The 21586-nt window shown below is 40.0% G+C and overlaps 1 protein-coding gene and 1 long non-coding RNA gene across 5 annotated transcripts in view; one reads left to right on the top strand and one right to left on the bottom strand.

Moving 5' to 3' along the window:
• Positions 1 to 2623: 2623 nt before the first annotated feature.
• LOC110288620 (uncharacterized) lies at positions 2624 to 8808 on the bottom strand. 2 transcript variants are annotated; one of them, XM_085843310.1, is made up of 4 exons: positions 8663 to 8808; positions 8413 to 8473; positions 4899 to 7321; positions 2624 to 4417 (listed from the first exon to the last, which is right to left on the bottom strand). In XM_085843310.1, the coding sequence occupies exons 1-4, from the start codon at positions 8694 to 8696 to the stop codon at positions 4362 to 4364; spliced, it is 2574 nt and encodes an 857-aa protein (XP_085699436.1). In that variant the 5' UTR covers positions 8697 to 8808; the 3' UTR covers positions 2624 to 4361. The 2 variants fall into 2 exon arrangements, with proteins under 2 accessions (XP_085699436.1, XP_085699435.1); XM_085843309.1 differs by lacking the exon at positions 2624 to 4417 and having other exon boundaries at positions 4568 to 7321.
• An 11992-nt stretch (positions 8809 to 20800) lies between these two features.
• Positions 20801 to 21586, top strand: part of LOC115032115 (uncharacterized) — a 28531-nt gene continuing 27745 nt past the window's right edge. For all 3 annotated transcript variants that reach the window (XR_015048506.1, XR_015048504.1, XR_015048505.1), the window contains exon 1: positions 20801 to 21093. This is a non-coding gene — a long non-coding RNA (uncharacterized LOC115032115). The remainder of the gene's footprint in view (positions 21094 to 21586) is intronic.

The raw sequence follows: 21586 nt of genomic DNA, 5'->3' as shown, positions 1-21586 counted from the left end.
GAGTTGAGACATGTAGCTAATTAAATATTGGAAATACATACACACACATACTACACACAAGGACTCATCTATTTAACCTACCTCAACCCATTTCCTATTTGTTTAGAAACCCTGAAGTTTCCAGAGTGAAGTCTGTGAGTCTATCCAGGTGCAATGCTGCATACTTACAATAACTGCAATCAAGAGGCTGAGGCAGGAGGATTGCAAGCTTGAGGCCAGCCTGAGCTACATAGTGATACTCTGCCTCATAAAATAAAGGAACAGTTAAGATGACCATCTGCCCTCAAAACTTTCCCACATCCTCAGTTCGAATCCCAGGAAAACCTAACTAAGAAGGTCCCCAAAATCAAATGGGTAGTGTGTTAGCTGGGGTTTCTACTGTTGTGAAGGAATGCCACAGACATAGCAACTCTTATAAAGGAAAATATTTAGTTAGGGTTGGCTTATAGTTCATAGATTTAGTCCATTATCATCATGGTGGGAAGCACAGTGGTATATAGTCAGACATGGTGCTGGAAAGGTAGCTGACAAACTTCCTCCAAAAAGGCCACACCTCCTAATATTGCCACTCCTTATGGGCCAATGGGGGCCATTTTCGTGCAGACTGTCACAGGTAGAAAGAAAATATGTGTGTGATTGTTAGCCACTGTCCAGGTAGGGGGGTGGAGGGAGGTGCAGTCTGGAGAATGTGCAGGCTGAATGTTTTTGGGCAGGTATGACTTCAAGGTAAGAAATACTCTCTTAAGTAAATAGTTTGCTCAGATGTCCACAGGTCTTTTCCTTTGTCCCTAATCCTTGTGGTAGATGCTTGCCTAGTCTATCCTTTTCTCTTACTCTTTCATCCACATTCTTTAATTCTCATCTTCTGAGAGAAGACTTATGCATTTGATTCTTCTGATATCACACAGGCACAGGCTGGAAGGGGGGGTAGTGGTGGCTGCCAGTGGAGAAAAGGCCTGTTATTGACAGTGGGAGTGTTGTGGGGCCTGGTCATTTCTGTTCCTATAGAGGATGCTATTTTAAAGAAATCTCTTCCTCATGACTAAAGCAGATTTTCACACATAAGACATAGACCAGTATCCGGTGTATCAGTGACATGCCATGATGTCACTCTACACATAGGCATAGAGGAGTTCACAGATTGTGGATGTAGTAGAAGAGACTGTCGGTAGGTAGTAGGTATAAGAATCAGACTCTTGCTTTCACTAGGAAATCTAATTCTACTACTCTTCCACAGTACTGAGTGACTCATTCCGACTGTTTCATTTCCTCTTAGTTAAAGTTTGTTTTTTCCTGTTGAAGTTGTCTAATATAATAGGGTGCAGCATTCCTAGAGAAGTCTATTTTCTAGTGTCACCTTGTGTTCAGGACACGTTAATTAGGACACAATTGGGACATAGTGCTGAGGGTTCCCCCTGGTGGCTTCTACTGAACCAATTTCATATAATGATATGATGCTGAAAGACAAATTCTGAGAAAGGTGCTATACTGTGTAAATTTCCTTTAAACAAATGTTCATATGTGATGCCTATGTTATTAGAAAAATTTTATATATTATATAAACACTTTTTTTTTTTTTTTTGGTTTTTTTGAGACAGGGTTTCTCTGTATAGCCCTGGCTGTCCTGGAACTCACTTTGTAGACCAGGCTGGCCTCGAACTCAGAAATCCGCCTGCCTCTGCCTCCCGAGTGCTGGGATTAAAGGTGTGCGCCACCACACCCAGCTTAAATAAATCTTTTAAAAATAAAATAAAAGATTCAAAATAAAAATTAAATTAAAAAAATTTCCATGGTCTTTAATTTAAAAAGAATCAGGGTTATTCCCAATGTGATCAGTACTCTAGCTGGAGGATAGGATGTGCAAATTTGTCCAATTGCATGTATTTTACATAACTATCCTCCCACACAAAAGGGAATATTATGGTCTGTACTTTAGGTATTAATTAAATCATCTAGGTAACATACAATCTTCTTCAAATAGCCATAGAGTCTTTTGCCATCTCAAATAAGGTTCACCTACCTTCTTTGGGAGGGGAGACAAAAATTCTTCCATTTTTGGCAAGGGTTTTGCATTTTTTCTTATTTTTAAAGATTTATTTATCATGTACAGTGTTCTGCCTGTACTCCAGAAAAGAGCACCAAGATCACATTACAGATAGTTGGGAGCCATCATGTGGTTGCTAGGATTTGAATTCAGGACCTCTGCAAGCATAGTCAGTGCATTCAACCTCTGTGCCATCTCTCCAGTACTTTTTAAATTTATTTTATATATGTGAGTACATTGTAGCTGTCTTCAGACACACCAGGAGAGGGCATCAGATTCCATTACTAACGGTTGTGAACCACCGTGTGGTTGCTGGGAATTGAACTCAGGACCTGTGGAAGAGCAGTTTGAGCCATCTCTCCAGTACATTTTTATTCTTAATATATTTTCCAAGTCTCACTATATCCATAATTTAGTTACTTTAATTTTCTGAAAATGAACAAATTTGTAGTAGATCCAACTAGAAAGAAATGTGCATTGCATTTGACAAGTTTTCAATAGTAGACTCTGTTAACTGTGAATGTGTGCATCTGAACCATGATTTGCTGATAGAAAATTAATTGCTGAGCACACTTCAGAGACATAATACTTTTAAATTTAATGTTTGTTAATACAAAATTCATGAAATAATACATTGAAAAGGTAGTTTCTTTGTATAATGTACTTCCTGGGAGTTAGATGATCAATAAGCAATGCTGAGCAGCCACAACAATATAGTGGAGTTAAACTACACTCAGTGCACATAGAATTGTGTAGTAACAGCTCAGAACCCAGACACATCCTCCATATACTGTAAATCAGTTCAGATGTTTTATATATTCAATACAATGTTGATTCTAAGAAAACACATTGAATTATTAGGAAATCATGATCTCTGCATGCACATTAAAGACCAGAGTTCATTACCTGCTCATCAGGCAATATTACCAATGAGAAATAGTGCAAGACCTCAGAAACCATAATGCTTTGCATTATGTAGAACACAGGAGGGAAAGCATTAAGGGAAACCCACAAGACTTTTCTTTTCCTGCCTATCTTCCTATCATCCTTCCAAATTCTGAAGAAGCCTAGAATTAAACATTTCAAAAACTAATAGGCACATAACAGTGATCTTTCTGGAACTGCTTCAATGCATCAGCAGCAGATCCCATGTTCTGATGCTCTTTGGACATGATGGTCTAGAAAGAATGCCATGTGACTCTTAAAGATATTCATCTCTACTCTATCCAGTATGTGTCTGGGTTTAAATAAACACTATATGAAGCAAGAGGGAAGTACCTTGGAACCCTCTCTTACACCTCGTAATGCAATTGGGTTAGTCCTCTCTGACCATGGATCACTGATTCTGTAAGAGCAACTCCTAGAGTCCTTGTCTGGCTTGAGAAGGCCTTTACAGTGCTTTAAGTTCTAGTCCTTCTTGGTCATTTTGGTGCCTCTTATTGTCTCAAGTGAAACAGACTGCTTTAGAACGAATGCCTAGGCTTACTCCATATCCCTATAGTAATGGGATTCCAGGAGGTAATAGAAGTGGAGGCATGGCTGTACTCTTTTGAGTCTACTCCTCAATATTATCATCAGCTTAGCAATTTCACAAAGATTAACAGTAATTTGTAACTCAGGGTCCCACATCCATGGATTCAGCTTGAAAAACCTGGGCATGTTATACACACTTATAATCTCAGCCTTAAAGAAATAGAGGTAGGATTTTCAATTCAAGGTTACCCTGGGCTACATTTGAGATTCTATCTTAATATATCACTATCCTTGGGGGGGGGGGAGAAGAAATGGAAAGGAAAAGGAGATATAGGAAGATATAGATGAGGAAAAACGGAAGGAGAGAAGGAAGAGACTATCTAAAACATGTTATTTCTGTTATCAAACATGCAGAGAACTATCAGCTTGTCAGTTTCTCTCCAGTGTGTTATCTTTTATGTTGTTTGTCTTAATTTTGGTTTTATTCTGTGAAAAGATACCATGACCAAGGCAACTCTTATAAAGGACATTTAAATGGGGCTAGTGTACAGATTCAGAGGTTCAGTCTAATATCAAGGCTGAAAAAATGGCAGTGTCCAAGCAGACATGGTGCTGCAGGAGACAAGAGTTCTACATCTTGATCAGAAGACTCTTCTGCCCTGTGTGGAGCTTAAGCATAGGATCTCAAAGTCCACTCCCACCGTGACATACTTTCTCAAATGCCACATCTATTCCTGAAAGGCCATACTTGTGAATACTACCACTTCTCATGGGCCAAGTATTTTCAAACCACACCTTTCAAGATTGCTGTAATGGCTTTACCACATTGGTTATATTCATAGGATTACTCTTTAGTATGTGGTCTTTCATGTAGTTGGAGGTGACTTGATTGTGAATAGGCTTTGCCATATTTTCTACATTTGTAAGGTTTCTCTCCAATGTATTCTTTTATGTATTCGAAGATAATGATGGTGTGCAAAGGCTTTACCACATTCATTATATTTGTAAGGTTTCTTTCCATTATGAATTCTTTGATGATTTTGAAGTTGACCATGAGGCAAAGGATTTACTACACTGCTTACATTCATAGGGTTTCTCTCCAGTATGTATTCTTTTATGTACTTGGAGATAACTATGATATGCAATGGCTTTGTCACATTGGTTATATTCAGAGTTACTCTTTAGTATGTGCTTTTATGTAGTTGAAGGTGACTTTATTGTGAATAGGCTTTACTATATTGTCTTCATTTATAAGGTTTCTCTCCAGTATGAATTCTTTCATGTTTTCGGAGTTGACCATGAGAGGCAAAGGATTTACTACATTGCAAACATTCATAGGATTTCTCTCCAGTATGGGTTATTTTATGCCTTTTGAGAGTACTGTGTTCTGCAAAGGCTTTACCACATTGATTACATTTGTAAGGTTTCTCTCCAGTATGAATTCTTTCATGTTTTCGAAGTTGACCATTAGAAACAAAGGATTTACTACATTGCTTACATTCATAGGGTTTCTCTCCAGTATGTATTCTTTTATGCATTTGAAGACTACGATGGCATGCAAGGGCTTTACCACACTCATTACATTTGTAAGGTTTCTCTCCAGTATGAATTCTTTCATGTCTTTGAAGTTGACCATTAGAAACAAAGGATTTACTACATTGCTTACATTCATAGGGTTTCTCTCCAGTATGTATTCTTTTATGTACATGGAAATAACTTTGATTTGCAAAGGCTTTGCCACATTGACCACACTCATAGGGTTTTTCTCCAGTATGTGTTCTTTTATGTACTTGGAGAGTATTACTATATGGAAAGGCTTTACCACATTGATCACATTTGTAAGGTTTCTCTCCAGTATGTATTCTTTTATGAATTCTGAGATGACTGTGTCGTCCAAAGACTTTACCACATTCATTACATTTGTAAGGTTTCTCTCCAGTATGAATTTTTTCATGTTTTCGAAGTTGACCATGAGAGGCAAAGGATTTACTACATTGCTTACATTCATAGGGTTTCTCTCCAGTATGGGTTATTTTATGCCTTTTGAGAGTACTGTGTTCTGCAAAGGCTTTACCACATTGATTACATTTGTAAGGTTTCTTTCCAGTATGAATTCTTTCATGTGCTTGAAGTTGACCATGAGAGGCAAAGGATTTATTACATTGCTTACATTCATAGGGTTTCTCTCCAGTATGTATTCTTTTATGCATTTGAAGACTACGATGACATGCAAGGGCTTTACCACATTCATTACATTTATAAGGTTTCTCTCCAGTATGTATTCTTTTATGGATTTGAAGATGATAATGGTATGCAAAGGCTTTACCACATTGATTACATTTGTAAGGTTTCTCTCCAGTATGAATTTTTTCATGTTTCCGAAGTTGACCATGAGAGGCAAAGGATTTACTACATTCCTTACATTCATAGGGTTTCTCTCCAGTATGGGTTATTTTATGCCTTTTGAGAGTATTGTGTTCTGCAAAGGCTTTACCACATTCATTACATTTGTAAGGTTTCTCTCCAGTATGAATTCTTTCATGTTTTCGAAGTTGACCATGAGAGGCAAAGGATTTACTACAGTGCTTACATTCATAGGGTTTCTCTCCAGTATGGGTTTTTTCATGCATTCTGAGAGTACTGTATTGTGCAAAGGCTTTACCACATTCATTACATTTGTAAGGTTTCTCTCCAGTATGAACTCTTTTATGTCTTTTAAGTTCAATCCAACTTACAAAGGCTTTACCACATTGATCACATTTATAAGGTTTCTCTCCAGTATGTATTCTTTTATGTACTTGGAAATGACAATGATGTGCAAAGGCTTTACCACACTGATCACATTCATAGGGTTTCTCTCCAGTATGTGTTCTTTTATGTACTTGGAGAGTACTATGAGATGCAAAGGCTTTATCACATTGATCACATTTGTAAGGTTTCTCTCCAGTATGTATTCTTTTATGAATTCTGAGATGACTGTGTCGTCCAAAGACTTTACCACATTCATTACATTTGTAAGGTTTCTCTCCAGTATGAATTCTTTCATGTGCTTGAAGTTGACCACGAGAGGCAAAGGATTTATTACATTGCTTACATTCATAGGGTTTCTCTCCAGTATGGGTTTTATCATGCATTCTGAGAGTACTGTATTGTGCAAAGGCTTTACCACATTCATTACATTTGTAAGGTTTCTCTCCAGTATGTATTCTTTTATGCATTTGAAGATGACCATGAGAGGCAAAGGATTTACTACATTGCTTACATTCATAGGGTTTCTCTCCAGTATGGGTTTTTTCATGCATTCTGAGAGTACTGTATTGTGCAAAGGCTTTACCACATTCATTACATTTGTAAGGTTTCTCTCCAGTATGAACTCTTTTATGTCTTTTAAGTTCAATCCAACTTACAAAGGCTTTACCACATTGATCACATTTATAAGGTTTCTCTCCAGTATGTATTCTTTTATGTACTTGGAAATGACAATGATGTGCAAAGGCTTTACCACACTGATCACATTCATAGGGTTTCTCTCCAGTATGTGTTCTTTTATGTACTTGGAGCGTACTATGAGATGCAAAGGCTTTATCACATTGATCACATTTGTAAGGTTTCTCTCCAGTATGTGTTATTATATGTATTTTGAGATGAGTCTTTTGTGCAAAGGTTTTATCACATTGATTACATTCATAGGGTTTCTCTCCAGTATGTATTCTTTTATGTACATGGACATGACTTTGATTTGCAAAGGCTTTACCACATTGAATATTTTCAGAGGGTTTTTCTCCAGTATGACTTCTTTCATGCCTGCAAAGATAATTGGCACATGTGAAAGCTTTATCACATTCACTAAATTGATGAATCTTTTTATCTGTAGGAATTAATTTTACAATTTGGTCTAATTGTAAAGAGGACTCACATCTTAAGATTTTTCACATCCTTTTTCCCTATGACATTTTTCACATATTTCAAGAGAAATAGAAGAGCTCAGAGCTTTACCACACTGAGTACATTCATAAGTTTTCCTATATTGTGAAATATACTACATTTTCATACTACGTTGACAAAATAAACCAGGACAAACATAAAAGAATTTCCACAACCCTATACTGATAGGGATTTTCTGCAGTGTGAGTTTATGGATATATTCCCACTGAAGTTGGAAAACCAACTAATTATAAACTTGTATCACAGTGAGAAAGTTTGCTCAAATGTGGACTACTACATATATTTTAATTGTTCTGGGAGAGAGAGAAGGTTCTGCTTCTTTCAATATCCCTATGCTCACATGGCTTGTATCTATTGTGACACAGGATATAACTATTAAAAAAAAGAATAACAAATGAAAGATTTCCACATTGCATTCACACAGTTTGGCTGTTTGCTCATCATAGATATATGGTATAGGAATTAAGGTTTCTCCTCAAAAACATTCTTGACTCTCATAAACTGTCCCTCTCACTTAAACTTAGCAATGTTACTATATGCGTAATCAGTTTTACTAAGGGATATTTGCTTATTAGAAACATATACTTATCACCTATATATCTTTGGCAATATGTGAGTGGTATGAGACTAGATTGGCAGTTCTACAGAGTAGCTGTAATGTGGCTATGATTCAAATGGCAATATCAGTTAAAGCATTGTTTCCCTGTCTTTTCTTTTAGAAAATGCCTTGAAAACACAAATCAAACACCTGACATTGAGGTACATAGATTTGTGAGAATTTAAACAATACACTTAAAGAAAAGCCTTTTTTTTTTTTTAAACTGTTGTTTTTCTTTAAAAGTTCTAGGCCACCAAAAAATAATAAAATAAAATAAATTTAAAAAAGGTTCCAGGCCATAATTAACATTTCTTCTGAGGCAAATTCATACCAACTTGCACATGAAAATTACCTTCCATGTCTTCTGGAACTTTGACAATGTTCTTCAGTGTTTTGGTCTTCCCAATTGTAGCCTAAAATATAGTACCAGAAAATGTATGATATATTATTGGAAATTAGGCAAATTAAAGTTACTATCTTTAGTAAACCTGATTTATTCACCCACATTCTTCCTCATTTCCAATTGAAATTACAGAAAAGCATCAGTAACAAAGAAACAATTGTTCCCTTATTTTAAAAAGTGAAAGATAATTCAGTCTTACCTACAGCTTTGAGGTTCCTGTAGATCTCCAACATCACATCTTTGTAGAGATTTCTCTGTGTAGGATTCAGCAAAGCCCATTCTTCTTGAGTGAAGTTCACATGCACATCATCATAGGTCAATGCATCCTAAAATATTCCATACATGCGTATGACAAAAACCATGATACTGACATCACTGTAAATGTATGCTTCATTGACAATATATTTATACGATTGTGGTGCTTCCCCCACTTATTTCATGACCAAGAAGTTCTAATGTAATTATCAACTCATCTTAGAAGAAAACTGAGTAACAAGGTTCACTCTGTCATTTCTTTGCTCTTTGAATAGGATACAGCCTTGTAAGAGAAATGCTAATTAACACACACACATACACACACATGCATCCCACACAGGAGATAAGAGAAAGAGAGAGAGAGGGAGGGAGGGAGGGAGGGAGGGAGGGAGGGAGGGAAGGAGGGAGGGAGAGAGAGAGAGAGAGAGAGAGAGAGAGAGAGAGAGAGAGAGAGAGAAGCAATACTGAGCATACATCAGAGAAATTGTATGAACACTTACTAAAGTACAAAAAATGATGGGCAAGTTGAGCATATTAGTTTATGTCTTTAATCCCAGCACTCAGGAGGCAGAGGCAGGTATATTTCTGGTCTATCCAGGACATCCAGAGGTACATATTAAGACCCTGTCTCCTCTTTAATAATCAATCAAACAAACAAGAAAGATAGAAAGTGAAAGAAAGATGAAATTTCAAGATCTTAAGTCATATAAAGTACTCAGAAATTGCTGGTTGTTTGTGAGCCTAGAGGCTGCCTGGGGCTGAGAACAAAGAAAAACAAACCCGGGTATGCCCCGTAGTTAAAACATTCCTGGGAACAGCTTGACCAAAAAGATAAAGAGGAATATGAAGACATAACAGGGCTATCTGAACGGAGTCAATAACTCACAGAACTCTGACACCCTGCACGTACATGTAATTTTTCTGCTGAAGTTTGAATAAGCCAATAGTGTGTCGCTATGCTGAATTCCACATCCCTAAGCCCCTTACCCCATAAAAACCCCTAGCTTACGAGTTTCGTGGCCGACATCCATTATCTCCTGTGTGGGATGCATGTTGGTCTGGAGTTCTGTCATTAAACTACCTCGTGTAATTAGATCAAGACGGTCTATCTATTCGTGATTCTTTGGGTGCCCACCGAATCGGGAATTGAGTGGGGGTTTCCCCAGTAGGTTCTATCATTTGGAGGCCCCAGCGAGATCTGCGTGACACCCAGGAACCCCGAAAGACCCCTTGAAGGTACGTTTGTTTGTGTGAGTCTTGCATGCTGTCTGTTGTCTAAGTGTGGTACCACTGAATTTGTGTCTTGGTTTTTCAGTTCTGAGATTATGGGTTTGAGTCCCACCTTGTGTCTTGGTTTTTCAGTTCTGAGATTGTGGGTTCGAGTCCCACCTGGGTTCCCAGTTCTGGTATTCTGTATTCTGGCAGTGACCACTGTGGACCATGAGGACCTAGTGGCTGTGGGAGGGAGATGTCCTAAGGCCCCGCAGGCTGCAACCCTGGAAGACGTTCCACGGGTGGAAGGGGGCGGAAGCGGAAGCAGAGTCCTGCCCCCCCCCCCCCCCCCCCCCCGTCAGGAAGGGTGTCAATGTGGAATCCGACCCCCATCAGGAAGTCGCGTTTGGTTGGTTGTACAAGTCCAGGCATGGACGAGTGTGCTTAGATATACTGGTGTCTTTCTTTTTTCTCTGTTGCTGTCTTGTTTTTGTTTGTGGTTTTCATCATGGGACATAGCTGGTTTCAGGTCTGGTTTGGGTCCCAAGGGGTTGACTGATTATCTTGGTTTGGTTTTAGGCTGGTCTCAGGTTCTGGGGGCCCTCCCATGGAGAGAGGTCCATTTGGGTTGGTTGTAGTGACAGTGAGACGTGACAAAACATTGCAGGCCACAACGCTGGAGGATGCTCCGGTGTCAAGCTGTTAGATCTGAAACAGTCCTTCTCAACCCAGCAGCAGCTAGGGTTCAGTATATGCCTGGAACAGATAGTGTCAGGCTTCTCTGGAAATCGTGTGTAAGACACCCTGTATTGGTCTTGCTTGTGTTTGTCATTTCTGTGGTACTGTGATTCTATGGTGGTTGCCTGAAAACAGTTTCTGTGTGTCGTGTGTCTCTTTGTGTTCGGACTTGGACTAACAACTGACGACTGTTTTTGAGTTATGCCCTCTGGAATAAGCCTAAGAATCCTGTCAGATCCCTATGCTGACCACTTCCTTTCAGCTCCTCGGCTGCCCTGCCTCCCACTCCAACTCCAGGGGTCACAGTGGTCCCACCCATGGAACTGGAGCCTAGGGAGAAATGAGCTTGGGAAACCCGGAACAAAAGAGGGGTGGTCCCTGAGAAGTCAGTGGCCCTGGATGTTGTGGCTGCTGAGGGGGAGATAGAGGAGGCTACGAGAGTGGCCAGCCAAGAGCTCCGCAGGTTCCCTGGCTGCTTCTCATTCCCTTGTCCCCTGCATCCCATAACTTGTTAACAGAAAAAGTGCTTTCACTTTAAGATATCAGTGGTCCGGTACAGCCAGCTGTGAGAGCTTCACTCCCTTCCCTGCCCCACGTGTTTTCTCTTCTAGGGTGGCTCTGCCCTGAGCTGCTGGCAGTGATTTTTTTCCAAGCTCCAGTGAGGGAGGCATCTGCCAACTTGGGGCTTCTGTCCAAGGTAAGGAGCACCTTCGAGTCTAACTGCCAGGCTCTGATGGGGGTCTCGTCTCTGTGGGACTAGAAAGTGCCCCAACAATCTGACCGAGGTAACAGGAAGTTACAAGTTAGAAGAAGGACAGGGTAAGTTGGTAAGAAAGTTAGCGTAAGTCAATAAGAAAGTGCAGAGGAGGAGAAACGAAGGAAAGATAGAGGTCTGCAAAGAAGTGAGCTAAGAGCAAAGCTTCAGCAGACTCAAGAGAGATAGATGACAGTGGCAAATAGGGAGGTTAATAGTGAGGAGAGGTAAAAATAGAGATGAAGGAGATTTGAGAGGTCTGAAATGAGAGAGATACTCTGAATGAGAAATATTTAGAGGAAGAACCAGTAAATAAGAGACAGACAAGAAGAAGAGTTAAAGAAACATGAGGCTGACAAAGACAGAGATAATTGGTTAGGGTTAGGGTTAAGGGTTAGGTTATAAATCAATTATACAAGTGACAACTCATGCTGGCAAGGATGTGGAGAAAGGGGAACAACCCCTCACTGCTTGTGGGGTACAAACTAATACAGCCACTATGGAAATCAGTATTTCCTCAGAATCATGGTTCCTCAGAACACTGAGAATCCATCTATCTCAAAACACAGCTATACTGCTCTTGGGAGTCTATCTAAAAGGTGTTCCACCTTACTACAAGGACATTTGCTTAACTATGTTCATAGCATATTTACTCATACTAGCTAGAATCTGGAAACAACCTAGAGGTACCTCAAGTGAAGAATGGATCAACAAAAAAATAGTGGTACATTTATACAAAACTCTAGCTGCATATGTATCAAAAGATGGCCTAGTCGGCCATCACTGGAAAGAGAGGCCCATTGGACATGCAAACTTTATATGCCCCAGTACAGGGGAACGCCAGGGCCAAAAAAATGGGAATGGGTGGGTAGGGAAGTAGGGGGGAGGGTATGGGGGACTTTTGGGATAGCATTGGAAATGTAATTGAGGAAAAGATGTAATAAAAAAACAAACAAAACAAATAAACAAACAAAATAAATAAAAATGAAATATTGTTTTCTAAACAAAAAAACAAAAAAAAAAACAAAAAAAAATGACATTGTGAATTTATAGGCAAATGAATGCAACTAAAATAAAAAACAAAAACAAAAACAAAAACAAAACACAAAAACCACCCTAAGTGAGGTAACCCACACCCAGAATGGCATGCATTCACTTTTAAGTGGATATTACCTATTAGGTAAATAATAGTCAAGCTGTACCCCACAAACCCAGAGAGGCTAGGTAAAGAGGTGGGCTATAGGGGGGGGGAGGCACAGATCTCTTTCTAAAGGGGAAATAGAGTAGTTTCTGTAAATAGACTGGAGTTTGATGGGAACAGGAGTGGGAGGGATCAGTTGGGATGCAGGGGTAAGCACAATGCAGGGAGAAACAGCTGGAATTAGGGGTCATTTGGGGTTAATGTAAAAACCCAGTACAACAGCAACTTCCTGAATGCTATAGGGTGACCGTAATGAAGACTCCAAGTAATGGAGACTACATAGTCTGAACTGACCATCCTTTCTAGACAGCCAGGACTTCAATGTTAGAAATGGGTTACATTTGGTTGAGCTGTTGGTCAATGTGGTTCCTTTGAGATCCTCAAACAATCCATGCTGATGCTAGGACAAAACTGCTCTCACATAACTGACAGCAGGGCCCCATCAATGAGGATAAATTCCACACAGCTCACTGAATGTAGAAACCAAACTGGTGCAGGCTTGGAGCTTTGACCCCTATGTTCTAGTCTCTTTGAGGAGAGAAGTTACTCTACAGGCTACAGAAAGAGAAACCTGCCCCCCTCCCCCCTTATACACACACACACACACACACACCTACAATTGGTCCTTCCTGCAAGATGTGCTGGGACATGATGGTAACAAACTTGGTTGAGTGGCCAACCAATGTTCAGTTTAACTTGAGACCCTTGACATGAGAGGGAACCCATGACTAACACTGACTGGATTTGTAGGAACCTTATAGAGACTTAAATGGCAAGCACAGAGACAGCATGGGTTTGTTCGAGGTCCTCTGCTAATATGTTATGGTTGTTAGCTTGGTGTTTTTGTGGGACTCCTAACAGTGGGAGCAGGTATAACTCTGACTCTTTTGCTTGATCCTGAGACTTTTTCTCCTATCAGGTTGCCTTGTCCAATATGAAGGCTTTCATCTTTTCTTTTTCTATCTTGTTTTGTCCTGTTAGACTGTCCTCTCTTGGAGGTCTGCTCCTTTTTGAAGAGGAAATGGGGCGAGGGGGTGTTGGATTTTGGGGAGAAGAGAATAGGTGAAGTCGGGGGGGGGCAGCTGGGAAGAGTGTAGGGAGGAAAAGCAGTGGTCAGGATATATTGTATGAGAGAGAATCTATCTTCAATTTAAAAATTAATTCAAGGGCTGGTGAGATGGCTCAGTGGTTAAGAGCACTGACTGCTCTTCCTTAGTTCAAATATCAGCAACCACATGGTTGCTCACAACCATCCATAATGAGCTCTGATGCCCTTTTCTGGTGTGTGTCTAAAGACAGCTACAGTGTACTTACATTTAATAATAAATAAATCTTCAGCCCAGAGTGAGCAGAGGTTCTGAGTTCAATTCCCAGCAACCACATGATCACAAATATCTGTACAGCTACAGTATACTCACATACATAAAATAAATAAAAAATTAATTCAATATTGCTTAAATGGAAATGCAAAAATGCAAAAAAGGGAAGCAATAATGAACAAAGAAAAGCAGTATAATTTGTGATAGACACAGTTCTCATTCTGTTTTTTTGTAGATGGTGACCATCACACAGGAGCGTAAAAATATCATTTTGGGGAGTGAGAATATGGAGTGTAAAAAATATAAAGTAATTTAAAAATATCATCTTGGAGGCTTACTTTCTCCTTCTGATAATCTAAACCTAGTCCTGGAAGCCTCTAGCTCTGTACAGTCTTATCTAGGTCTAGAATGTTTTGGGCATCTGAGACAACTGCTGAATAACATCACCCTTTCTTTTTCTTTCTGAATTTTGGCTGGCTGGTCAACTCAGCTGTTCTGACTTAAACTCCTCTTCATGCTACCTGATTCCAACTGCTTCTTTCACTTATGACAGAATTGCTGTGCTTGGCCTCAAATGAACTCTAGCAATCTGTTCTTATCTTCTGGCACATTCTCATTCTCTGGCTCATTCTTTCTTTACTTGTGTCTAGCATGTTCTCTCTTTAGCCTGTCTCTATAAAACACTCCAGGTAAAACTGCCTCCTCTTCACACCCTCTGAGCTGATTCCTCTTATGTTGCCTCTCTTCCCTCTCTCTTCTCTTGAGAGTTGGGTATATCATATTCTATCAGATATTTCCCAGATTCATCATTTTGTTAGCCACTCAATTAGACATTGCCTTCAAACATGAGTGCTTCTTTCTAAAACTAACTTTATCTTCATCACTTGGGAGCAAATGTGTGTACTAAGGGCTAAGCCACACCACATTTAGAAACACCTTCCCCTCCCACCCCACCCCAAACGCAGTAAATTGGGTTGGGCCCAGTTTGTATCTGTGAAATCAGAAGTTTTGCTCTCAGCAATGTGAATATGAAATTACAATGCTTCTCATTTCATTACAAATGAATACTCTTGAGTGTTTTTAAGAAAAACTAATGTTTGAATAACTATTCAATAAAAATAAAATGTGATGTTGTACAAAATTGTAATTATATTTATATTATATATTATGAATAAATAAACTGATGTATAAAAATGTCAAATGTTTAAACACATTCCCAAAGCAAAAATGAAAGTGTTACCATCTAAGATGTTACTTAATGCAGAGAAAACAAAGAGATGAGTCAGTTATTTAAGACTATTACATCTTTGTTCAACTGTAATTTATCATTAGAATTTAAATTCAAACAAAACAGTCAGTCTGTTTCTTAAACTCATTTTCTACTTTTTCATGCAGTATTACTCATTGGCAGAAAGCTCTGATGCCATCCAAATAAGGCCACTTTCTGCATTTTTACAGTGTACCACATTTGCTTCCCATCTATAACAATTCTTGCTACAGAAAACTTGATATTTCATTTCTCTTCTCCACATAATGTTCTAAATAAACACTAGAAAAACCCTTTGAAGGAGATTGCTTCAGCTAGATTCTGTGCTTTTTGCCCTTCTGTAGGAATTTGGCAGGAATCTGACATTGAGCTAGGAAGTGGAAGTAGGCTCAGGCAGGAATTTGATTTTGGGCTAGGACTTAGGAAGTAAGCGCAGAAAAGAATATTTACATTTGAGCTAGTACAAGGAGGTAAACTCAGCCAAGGAATTTGTGGCATTCCTTTTACCTGGGAGCATCCGGATAAGCCCCTAAAAACAGGGATCACCAGACTTTGTTTATTGCTTTTTTTGTTCCTTCACCTAGAATTGAAAATGTAAAAGCAAATGCAAAAAATGTAAAAGCAGGCTTGAGAAAAATAAACCTGCTTCAGCCTCAGCACTGTCTGGAGTCATGTCATAGTGTTGTCTAATTGTCTTCTTTTCAATCCTTGTTCCCTCCCTTGAGAGCCTATTGACTTGACTGAGCTGTCTTGGTCCCCCTTGCTACCTGTGAGGTAGACAAGATGGTTCAAGTTCTCATATCCATTTGACAATGGGAGTGCACTAAAGATTAAAAGTATATGGAAAAAGAAATGGGTTGACAATGTTTAAGCTGTAATTACATGTTGTTTCATGACCAATGCAGCACTGACTGTGAAAGTCTTTACAAGTATTTAATCCTTTAACCATTGCAAATGTCTTCATTAGAACAATGTCACCTTGAGGCACCCAACTTGTTCTCAACAAATGAGCACTGAGGTAATTCTCATATTTAGGCTACCTTGAATACAACTGCAATGAACATGAGAATTCTGATACTTTTTAAAACTAATTTCAAGTGCATGGGATCCATGGCAATTCTGTAATTTTTGTAAGAATTTGGTAGAATGAGGTTGCTTGGGTGTAGGTATTATGTCCAAATGTATCAGAATACATATATTAAATATGTGCTATTTTATATCAACTGTAACACAACATGGTCTTAACTAGTTTTAGTTTATATCTATGGAAAATCCCAACCTACTGCTATCAGAGTTTATTGCTAATACACAATCCTGTGTCACACACATATTCATTATTCAGTACTGGACAATGTTTTATTTTCACTCTTTTTGTTTTCTCAATTAAGTTCTACTAAGTGAGATACCATTTATGTGACCCTAACAATATATTCTGTGTCACTAAAGTCTATGCTAAAGTCCTCTTTCTATGGCTTTGTACACTATTTTACACCAGTTTCAGTTTCACACACTTACAACAATAAGCAACACCATTATAGTGATTTTTTTTTCTTAAAAAGAATGTCCAGATATGTTTAATTTGCAGGATAAATTCAAAACAATCTAAAGAAAACTCCTAACAGGAAAGCTGATTCCAAAGCTATCTGCCATGTGAAAAAAATCCTCAGAATTGTCATTAGGATTATAAAGAAATGGTACACATTTTGGCACAATGTAAATTCCATCCATACTTATCACAAAGCTACAACAATCAAAAGCTTTACAACATTTGTGAAAAAATAATGAGATGTAGAGAAAAAAGCCAAGAATATAAGTCCCAAATTATAGTCAAGTTTCAATAAAAAAACTTAAGGAAACTCAGACAGGAAAAATGTGAACATGACCAGTATTACCTGGTTGCATGTGTATACAAATGGAATAAACACAGACTTCACAACTCCCACAAAAATAACTCAAAATGACTCCTAACTGTTACATTTCTGACCCTTCCAGCCACTACTGACCTCACTTTCAAATAGAGGCTCTAGAGCTCTCTCTGTATGGAGGTGATCAGAAAGGTGGGTTATGGCTCTTCAGCACCTAATGCCCCCTTGTGATCTCACACAAACCCAGCCCCACTGAGCCCACATACAAACCAAGGTTGAAGAATAATTTAATGTCTGCTTCCTGCCTTGTGGATTATAACACACGATGTAGAATCTGTCCTACCCACCTGCATACCATCATGCACACTTAAGAAACCTCTACATCTCAGAAACTTCTTTTGGACCCTGGAACTGAACTTCCCTGAATCAATCCATTGTGACTGGTGGTAGTGGAAAGATAAAAGGATTTTAATCAAATATTGATGAAGGATGATCCCCATAACCTCATCTCTACCAGTTTCAAAATGATTTGTAAAATTTATCACACAAAACTGAATTTGCAGTGCAATGTTCAGAACTTCTAGAAACCAGATTTTCAGTTTTGAAATCTTTTTTCTGCACACCAAAAGCAATACTTATGTGTGCACACTGAACAGTGGTATTATAAGCAACACAGCTTACTATGGCCAGAGCTGCAGAACCTCCTTTTCCCCAGGGAATCCACACTCTCAGGCAGGCTCAGAGGCCAAGGTCCTTTGCTCAGGTCACCACATGTACCAAAAGTACCACAGTCTGGTTCACAGTCCATCCCAGTCCAATCAGATTGGACTCTGATTGCTTAGCTAACCTGTTCTTCCTAGTGGCTGCCACAATCACGATGCTGTGGCTTGGAGTCTCCCTCACAGCTCTCTGATGAACTGCATCAGAGGAGAATATGGAAAAAAAAACCTGCAAGCGACCTCCCACTGGTGCTCCTCCTGACTGCTAGCTGCCCAGAGGACATTAGCAGCTCTCCTACTGGAGGATTAGAGATTAAATGACTCAGACAGAACAAGTCTTCCCAGTTCTGCCCTTCCATACCACCCTAAGGGCACACAGAGCCCTAGTATGGTAAATTTGTATTTTATTAGAATCTTCTACTCTCCCCGGTATGGAGAGTTCTTGGTATCACTTCTAGGAAAATGGCAAGAATGTTTGACACTGGGCTAGGACAAGGAAGTAAGCTCAAAAAACAAACAAACAACCCCCCCCAAAACAGCTGAGGAATGTGTTCCTCATATCTTAAAATATCTTGATCATCTTGATAAGACCTTGGGTACAGTAAACAAGGGAACTTAGTTTACACCTTTTTTCTTCCTTGACTACTTTGTTTATGCCTTAGAACTAACCCTATTCTTTGTAGGCAGTCAAGGTAGGTTAGGGTCTGCAGATTTCCCAGCCTGAGCAGGCATGGAACGACAAGAGGAGGTACAGCTGAGGCTCAAGGGAGGTTAGGGTTGGGATAACAGATATTCTGTGTATGTTTCAGGAAACTTGTTTCTGTTAGCTTGTGGCTTTGCTTTCTACAGTATTGTGGGGTATAAAAAGACTATGAGAAATAAACTCAAGGCTGCTGGTTGCTGCTGGCTGCTCTGCTGCAGCAGTACTAACCATCAGGCCTCCTCAATCTTACTCTTGGCTTTACATCTTCTTTCTGCCTTTTCTATCTTTAATCCTTGCTCCCCCATCAGAAACTGACTCATGTTGGGGGGTGGGGGTGGGGGGCCAGTACAAATAAAGAAACTAGATTCAAGAATCTCTTTCTCCTCCATCCTTGTTTCTCTCCTATCTGGTGTTAGGGGGTGAAGTGGGGGGTAAGAGGGTTGGATTTGCGGGGGAGGGGGATTAAGTGTGTGTTAAAAGAAGAAACCATAAAGTAGCAAAGACTAGCTACATGGTTAATGCTAAAAGAGGAGCCAGACTATGATGGATTTTGCATTCCACCCAAGCTGCCACCCTTAAGTCTCTTTTAGGTTCAGGTTCCAGGTTAAGTTTTGAACAGTTTAAATGTAGACTGGAGACTGCAAGTTTAGCCACTTAGACAGATGGGAATTTACACAGCAAACATATTTGAGGATCAAATCCCAAGTACACCAGTGCCCTAACACAGTAGGTTAGTGGCAGTGTCCTAAGTGGAAGGTCCCAGATGATGAAAAACATCAGAAAAGGAAAAGGTGCAAAGTATAAAAGCTGGGGTGGGGAGGTCTTACACAAGCTATTTCTTATACTAAAGTAAATCTTGTACACGATTGACATGAGGGAAAAGGAAGGAGATGGGAGACATCTATGAAGTCAGCAGAAAGATGAAGAAACTATGAACTTAGAAGCAGCATCATACAATGGGACACAGTCAGGAGAAGTCTAATCAAGCAATGCTGCAAAAGAACTCAGTGTATCTTAAAAACATTTCTGACCAAGCCTCTAGTGGCCTTGGAACTGATAACCACAGCCCCATTCGGTGGGAAGAGTTGTGTTCTCACAACCTGATGCAACCCCTCCCAAAGCTCCTGGCCCCAGACCATTACCAGCTCTCGCAAGCATATTCCTGGTTTTACAAAAGGAGCAGTTTTATCTCTATACCCAGGGCCTCAGGGAAAGCTCCCAAGGCTATTACTGCCTCTGCCAAGCAAGTTCCTGGGTTTCAGAAGGAGCTATGTACGGGGACTTCAGGGAAAGTGTAACTTGATCAGACCAGCACTCAATACAACAGTGTTTTGTTTTGTTTTCTTTTTTACCTTCTCAAATGGTTGTCACTAGGTATCATCTCACCCATGTGGCAGAACTATGCTTTTCTCAAGAAGAAAACTGAACCTTTATAGCACACTAGGCCTTACTGTTGATTGTAATACTGCAAAGCTCCATAGAGCAGCTTGTTAAAGGCCTGCTCTTTGATATGGAGATGGACCTAGTGGCTGGTTGTAAATCAAGTTTGTTTCCTTTGTTATGGTTTGGTACCATATTTCTGGACAATCCTGGTGAACAAACATGTGTATCCTAGCTTCCTAATCTCTAATTGCCCTGGCTAGCATATTACTTATCTGTGGGGTGTTTTACAGGCAGTCAGCCCTCGCCTAAATTCTACTCGGTGTGCCTTACTATCTCCTAAGCTTTATTAAATCCTTTACATCATCAATTCTACTCTTTCACATCACAGCTTGATATTGGATTGCTACCCAGCACATGAGATGCCTTTTATAACCACCACAAAATTAACTCCAAATGGATTGTAGAAACTAGGACTCTCTGAGTTTGGGATCATGCCAAGGATCTTTCTACACACAAGCCAAAAGCTCTGCACAGATGCAGCTCCCACAGTGAAGTTATTCAGAGGCTACAGCTGGGTTCAGCGAGTGGCTTGGACCTCACACGTGGCCGCCGATTCCCACTCAGTCCCGGGAAAGACCCACCACACCAGCTCGCGCTCCTCAGACCCCTACTTCTCCCCATTGTTGGCAGTGATCCTGTGCTCACCATGTCACAACTTCGGAGCTTGCCTGAGCACCCTCCACAGCATCCAGCGGCAGGACAGAGAGAACAGCACACAGTACCATTCAAGGCTGCTCAGCTACTAAGCGAAACCAGCACCACCGCACCCGGAAAACCCGCCTTCTCTTCTGACTGGCAGGTCCGCCTAAAGGCTCTGATTGGCCAGTAAGTCTGGAGTGACTCGAGAACCTCCCATAGATTTTAGAGTGTGCTGAAGGTACACAGTGTAGAGGTTCTCAGCTCAAGCTTCAAGTCCAGGGCCAGACCTTTTCCAGATCTACAGGGATTTGCATTTCTGTAGTACTGTGTCTGTCCTCCAATAGCCTACCCATCTGTCTCCCTGAGCAGCCCCATAGAGGCCCCACCACTCCACCAGCCGCTGCTCTGCCGCTTGCTCCGCCGCTTGCTCCTCCCCTATGTGGGCAATGACCTTGTGCTCCTGACTTCAGCCTGAGCTTCCCTCACTCAGCAGCCTTCTTCCTCCTGGAATAAAGGTAGGTAGCTTGCATAGCCCATTACTCAACTTTCAGGGGAGTTATCCATCTGTCCCACAGGCGGAAGGGTGCCCAGGATATAAACAATTAAAGAGAGACTTTGGGAAACAATAGTTTATAGAAATTAATAGGCTTATTAATTTCTGGTTTGTTATATTCGTAGTGTAATTTATTTTCACTTATATCTTAAACGATCAGTTGAGAAGGATGCAGTTGGGACTGAGGTTGTGTAGGAGGTCCAGGACATGTACAAAGCTGTCCAGATAAGATCCCCTTATCTGGACACTCTACAGCACTGCAAACATGGGCTAGCACATCTTTGCTCTCAAACAAAATACAGTTATATATATATATATATATATATATATATATATATATATATAAAATTACGTATTTTCCTCAATTACATTTCCAATGCTATCCCAAAAGTCCCCCATCCCCTCCCCCCCACTTCCCTATCCACCCATTCCCACTTTTTGGCCCTGGCGTTCCC

This window comes from Mus caroli, unplaced genomic scaffold (assembly GCF_978045245.1).
Source record: "Mus caroli unplaced genomic scaffold, Mus_caroli_1 scaffold_9, whole genome shotgun sequence".
Lineage (NCBI taxonomy): Eukaryota > Metazoa > Chordata > Mammalia > Rodentia > Muridae > Mus > Mus caroli.
Note: the sequence above shows the minus strand (reverse complement) of the source record. Positions and strands in the feature narration are given on the sequence as shown.

What these genes read in the sequence shown, in the direction of transcription:
- LOC110288620 (XM_085843309.1), bottom strand. Translation starts at nt 8,696, where the DNA reads ATGTTGGAGATCTACAGGAACCTCAAAGCTGTAG. An exon ending in CAGGAACCTCAAAGCTGTAG is followed by an intron (nt 8,474 to 8,662) that starts GTAAGACTGAAT and finishes ACTATATTTTAG; the next exon opens with GCTACAATTGGGAAGACCAA. An exon ending in AGTTCCAGAAGACATGGAAG is followed by an intron (nt 7,322 to 8,412) that starts GTAATTTTCATG and finishes TTATCTTTGCAG; the next exon opens with GCATGAAAGAAGTCATACTG.